Source organism: Malania oleifera, chromosome 6 (genome assembly GCF_029873635.1).
Source record: "Malania oleifera isolate guangnan ecotype guangnan chromosome 6, ASM2987363v1, whole genome shotgun sequence".
NCBI lineage: Eukaryota > Viridiplantae > Streptophyta > Magnoliopsida > Santalales > Ximeniaceae > Malania > Malania oleifera.
In genome coordinates this window covers 100,386,968-100,393,312 of record NC_080422.1, presented here as the reverse complement: position 1 = coordinate 100,393,312, position 6,345 = coordinate 100,386,968, and the positions used below count along the sequence as shown (strand labels likewise).

At 35.1% G+C, this 6,345-nt stretch overlaps 1 protein-coding gene across 1 annotated transcript; it reads left to right on the top strand.

Annotated features, from left to right (window-relative positions):
• The first annotated feature begins 4,167 nt into the window (after positions 1–4,167).
• LOC131158156 (GDP-fucose transporter 1) lies at positions 4,168–5,910 on the top strand. The gene is made up of 2 exons (XM_058112809.1): positions 4,168–4,321; positions 4,542–5,910. The coding sequence occupies exon 2, from the start codon at positions 4,733–4,735 to the stop codon at positions 5,786–5,788; it is 1,056 nt and encodes a 351-aa protein (XP_057968792.1). The 5' UTR covers positions 4,168–4,321; positions 4,542–4,732; the 3' UTR covers positions 5,789–5,910.
• Positions 5,911–6,345: the final 435 nt, after the last annotated feature.

Here is a 6,345-nt window from a genome sequence, read left to right as displayed (position 1 = left end):
TATCTAGATTCCATATCATTCATCCAACACCTGCATTTCCACAAATACATATATCTCCAAAATCATTTCAATATTTTCACAACCATTCATCCCTCAACATCCTTAAAAATCATAACGACATAAAACATAAAACATAAATATTTACATCCAAAATGTCAACAACATATACTCTATTTCTTTATATTCCTCAAAAAGACTAAATACCCTCGACCTCCCTAAGCTCGACCTCGAGGATGTCCTGAAAAAGAAATAATCATATTCGGGTGAGACACATCTCAATAAGGGAAGAAAATATACATATTAAAACAGTGTGTGGACAACATGAGGTATATAAATATCATTTTAATACATTTGCAAATCATTAACATTACTCTTAAATCATTTTCTGAACCTAAACAATCACATGCAAATATTTACCCCACGAGATTACCCAAGGATAGGGGTGATTACCCGCCCATACAAGTAGCACTCCTATGCTCTGATACTTACGCAACCCTGAGGTCACAACTAAAACATATCAGGGCACTCACTTTATTCAGTAAGCCCTCAAGTGTTAACTTGACCTCGTACTCACGCATTCAACAATAGTTTACCAGAAAAGGCCCTAAGGATAGGGAAATCTACACACCTATACAAATAGGTTCCCTCTGCCTCAGTACATTATGCAGCTACTGCCACATCCGAAGCTACTAGTGCACTCACCTTTCTCAGCAAGTCCTCAGGCGAAGAGTAAGCCTCACCCAATCGAAACATGTTCTACATACATAGATACTTCTAATATCATAATACGTTATTCATTTCTGTCATTATTCATTCATACATATCTGTCCATGTTCATAGCTTAAACATTACAGTTCATTTCACTTTAAGTGACTCTTTCCCATTTACATCGTTCACATTTGTCATTTCATTCCATAGTCATTTCATAGTCATTCCATTGTCATTTCATTGCATAACATTTTCATTTCATTCATTCATACCACAACCGCTCTTTAACCATCATTTGTTAGTCCACATAGAAATGCGCTAGAATCTGCTAACATGACTTTCAGCTGTCATACATTTACACGGTTGCATTTAACATACACACGCAACATAGTCCATTTCATATTTTATTTTTTAATACTTTACTTGCTTAACTTGCATCTCATACATTTAACACATATTCGTAGAGAATCTCATGCCACACAATTTAATAGTAATTTCATACATATTCCTGTAAAATAGGTCAACCTATATTTAACATTTATATGCTGAAAATAAATTTCATTTCTCACATAAATTCCTCAGAAAATTCATTTTCACTTTCATCCATTTACTTTCACATATACATAACTATATAAACAACCTTAGGTTCAGAAATCATAATTTTTACATGGTTGGCATTTAATACCCATTTAAAATATATATATATAACATATAATCCATTTTAATTCATGAAAACCTGATTTAATACATAAATTTCCCCCTTACCTGACTTTCGAGTTACGTTGATAGGATCCCCGAACTAATACCCACAACGTTCACTTGGATCCTAAATCTAAAAATATTAATTTAATTAAAATAAATTCCAACTAACTCAAATCTTAAGAAACACCCATTTACTACTTCCTAGGCTCCAATAACATTATTCCTTAAGAAAATCCCAAAATAACTCACTTACCCTGATTTTGAGATGTTTTTCAAATCTCTCAAACCAATGATCAGCTCCCACAGCCTTGCAGAGAACGACCCTACGAACCTCGTGGTGGTTCCGGATCGTCAAATCAGATCAAATCCGACCCAAAATCGAAGAAAGAAGGTTGGAGGTTCGTGTTTTAGAGAGAGAAAGTGAAGAAGGTTCGTGAATTACGCTGAAAAATGAAGAACAACCTATTTAAAAATAGGGCTTCGTCGACGAGACATGTGGATTCGTCGACGAGACACTGTAGAGACTTCATTGACGAGAAGATAACTTCGTCAACAAAATCTAGAATTCCAAAATATACTCTCTCGGGATTCCTTCGTCAACGAGAAACTGGAGTTCGTCGACGAGCTTTAGAAAGACACTCGTTGACGAGGACAGGACATTAATCGACAAGGCCTGCTGTTCCTTCTAAAAATCCTTCCTTTTTTCCCCTTATTATCCTTTAATCTATTTTATTCATTATATTTTCTAATTATTTTAAATTCCGAGTCATTACAGACATGCCTTTCCTAGCTCTTTTGCTGTAAGAGCAGGTTGAACATATCCTCCATTTTCTTTTGAAAAGCAAGGAATTCTTCTCTGGTGACCCCCGATGGTTGTGCGGGTGTGGAGTGAATGGATTGGGGCGACTCTTTTTTGGTGGTAGGACTAGAGCTAGAATTGCGTGTGGTTGGCATTGTTTGAATGTCGGAGGTCGAGAGTAAAATGATCACCTCTCAGAAGCAAGTTCCTAATGACGGCGCCAATTGTTGCGGGATAATATCAGCGGAACTGCTCTTTCGACTTCCGTTGACCTGAAAAAGAGAAAAGAAAGGCTTGGAGGACTCGGGGTGTACTTCGGGGGATTGCTCTGATGCCTAAGTAAGGGAATACTTTAGAGAGGCTAAAGGCAACAGTAAGAATGGGTGTCCAATGACTTACATTGGCCTCTTCCCCGCGTCCCTTCTTATAGTGGTTAAAGTTAACTCTTGGGTTGAATTGTCTTTATGGCGTGGGGGCGTGAATCGCTCCCGGGTCATAAAGTGCCTGCGTGTATCACTCTGATCGTTTAAGGCGCCGGTGTGGATCTCTCCCCCTCTTTATTGGGTTGGAGTTGAATGCTCTCGTTAGAAGGTCTGACTTGGGGAGCGATGACTAGACATTGACTTCCTCATATTAGTTGATATATTTTAGGCACATCAGAAGCTATAAGATCAAATTCATAAGAGGTGTGAATGAGTTGGCAAAGGGCAGTAGGATATTGTGTAGCATAGCGAATATATATTATATTTAAGATACTAGTTAATGTATTTCATATTGTCAAAAATTTAAGAAAGAGGGCTACATGCATTTTCTTGCAAAAAGAAAAAGCAAGCACATGTTTTGAATCTCACATGCTTGATATTTTCTTTAAAAAAATAATAAAAAATAAAGGCATGCACTGTTATAAAATTTTTTTATTTTTTAAGGTTTTTTTTCTAAAATTAAAAAAAAATATCATATTGTTTTATTTTTCCAACATTTAAAATAAGATGGCATTTTTATACATTTAAAAAAAAAAAGTTAAAACTATTTTCTAGAAATGAATAGACCTTTTTTAATTTGTATATTACAAGCTTTAGATTGGGTAAAATTTTCAATTACTAGTTTATATTTTTTTCTTTCTAGATTGGGCAATATTTTCAAATAATAGTTTACATGTTTTTCTTCTTAAAATTAATTTTAAACTTATATTCTAATTAGCGATATTATGCCACCATAAATGAGCTTTTCTAGTTTGACATTTCAATAAGATTAATTTTGAGAAGGAAAGTGAAGGAGTTTCAAAAAGAAAATGAGTTTAGCCCCTATTACATGGCTCGATCTCAACAAAAAAATTTATAAATAAAAAATACATATGGTAATAATAAAAAAGGAATACGAATTATGTCTCAATATATCATATGATTTGCTTATAAAACCTACCTCATGTCATATAATGTTTCCAAAAATTTGCAACAAAAATTTCTTTTTAAATGAAATATTTTACGGCTGTAGATCAAAGATTTTGTTTGAATAAAGGGTAGAAAATCTATTTTACATTATATTTTATTTTTATTTAAATATTATTAAAAAAAATTTATTCTCATATAATTACTGAGTTAAAGAAATAAAATGTTGATAATATTTTAAATTAATATTTATGATTATTTTTTCATTTCTTTTATAGCTGAACATGAATTCTTTTATTTTTTTTTATTTTTCAAACTTTTAAGTTTTAAAAGGGACATAATAATTGTGAGTATTGTTTAATTTGAAGAGGATGGAATATCTTTTCTTTTAAAAGTTTTTTAATGAAGAAAAATCTATTAATGAATGGTCATATTAAAATAAAAAGGGAAAAAGAAAAGAAAAATGTGAAAAACGCAAAGACTAAATTACGAATTCCCTTGAAACGAAGTCGTTTGAATGAGGCAAGACAACCTTAAAGTTAAAAGTTCAAAATTAAAAAATTAAAAAAATACAAAGTTGAGACAACGACCTTTCGAGTTTCGATGGTACAGCTTCGCCCTCGCGATTCATAGACTCCTGATTTGGTCATTGCAGTCTCAAACCATCTGTTCGATCCCTCACAACGCGGAGTCTCAGAAGCCCAATCCAATTCGTGTGAAAAAGGTTCCTTCAATCTGCCACTATACAAAGCTTTCCTTGATCTTCAATCTCTGATCTTCTTTCGATTCTTCGCACCATTTGTGTTCGTCTACGTGCTAATGCGATTTTTGTCTTCGTTTCTCATTTGGGTTTTGATTTGGGTATTTTATATCCTGTTTTCCTGACAATTCAGTGATTTTGGAGCGAAATTCTGCTGCGTTAACTCATTTTTTCTTTGTTATAGTGCTAATTTTAGCAGATCAAGATCGATTGTTGATTAGTTTGACTTTGGGTATGGAATTCTTTGATTGTTCACTTGTTTGTGGTCTGGACCTATTTCTCTATTTCAATGTTGAATCTTCCCATGGTGTTCTTTAATTTGGTGAGGATTTACGAAGTACAGTGGTGAGGTGGTTGAAAAATTGAAAGAGCACAATGTCTTCGATCCGATTGGATAATAAGCAGTACTATGCTACAAGCAGTCTCGTTGTTGGGTATGCTTTGTGTTCGAGCTTGCTTGCAGTGATAAACAAGTATGCCATTACCAAATTCAACTTTCCTGGTCTTTTAACTGCTTTACAGTACCTAACTTCAGCTGTAGGAGTTTGGGTTTTGGGCAAATTAGGGTTTTTGCAGCACGATCCCTTTGTATGGGAAACTGCAAAGAAGTTTATGCCTGCTGCAACTGTCTTCTATCTTGCAATATTTACTAACACAAATCTCCTCCGCCACGCCAATGTCGATACATTTATAGTCTTTCGATCCTTGACGCCTCTTTTGGTTGCTATAGCGGATACCGCATTTAGGAAGCAACCATGGCCATCGAAGCTCACTTTTGTATCCCTCTTGATCATTTTGAGTGGTGCTGTTGGGTATGTTGCTACAGATTCGGCTTTCACTTTAACTGCGTACTCGTGGGCAGTTGCTTATCTTGTGACAATTACTACTGAGATGGTTTATATCAAACATATGGTGACAAATCTAGGATTGAACACTTGGGGTTTCGTGTTGTATAACAATTTGTTATCCCTGATGATGGCCCCAATATTTTGGGTTCTCACGGGAGAGTACGATGATGTGTTCGCAGCCATTGGATCAAATTCTGGGCGGTGGGTGGAGTCTGAAGCTTTTCTTGCAGTATCATTGTCATGTGTGTTTGGCCTGCTTATCAGTTTCTTCGGGTTTGCAGCCAGGAGGGCAATCTCTGCCACAGCATTTACGGTGACTGGAGTGGTTAATAAGTTTCTTACAGTAATGATCAATGTGACAATTTGGGATAAGCATGCTAGTCCATTTGGGTTGGTCTGTCTTCTGTTTACAATTGCAGGAGGTGTTCTTTACCAACAGTCAGTTACTGGATCTGGTGGGGCTACATTGCAGCGCGAGTCTGCTGTGTCTAAGCAGATGGAAAGAGAGAATGAGGGTGATGATTCTGGAGATGAGAATCAAGTAAAGGGCTTGTCTGGTTCCGGTAAAATTTCTGCTGTATGAGTATTTTCATCTGTTTTTGCCCTTAATCACTACTTACGTTATTTTAGCCTTCTGATGCTAAGTATTACTGACTTGAGTATATTTTCTGCGTGAGATATTCACAAATATTGCCCTATTGAGAATTTTGATTGCATGCCCTCTTTGATTGTCCTGTTTAAGCTTTAATGCCTTTTTATCTTAGTTATTTTTTTTTTTTTAATTTTTTTTGATTCATTGTGTTGGTACATTGCATTCATGAAGTAGTGGTGGCATTTTTAATTCTGTTGAGTACGGGATTGCCTTACTAATGGCTTAGTTTTGGTAACATATAACATGTGTGCATGTATAAAAAGCACATGTTTAAGTCTCTAAGCCTTACTTTTTTCTCTAAATATACATTTAAAAATATTTTCGATTATTATACTTAATTGATTTGGTAGCCCTTTGGGTTAAAATCTTTCATGTAGTGTTCAATTCGTGGATCCAACCAACGATATCTGGCTATTTCCACGTTTGTTTCATGTTTATATAATTGGGAACCCCCGGAAGCATATGCCTAGAAAGCTCTTCAACAAACA

Excerpts from the sequence above, each read along its gene's own strand:
- LOC131158156 (XM_058112809.1), top strand. The coding sequence starts at position 4,733 with ATGTCTTCGATCCGATTGGATAATAAGCAGTACTATGCTACAAGCAGT.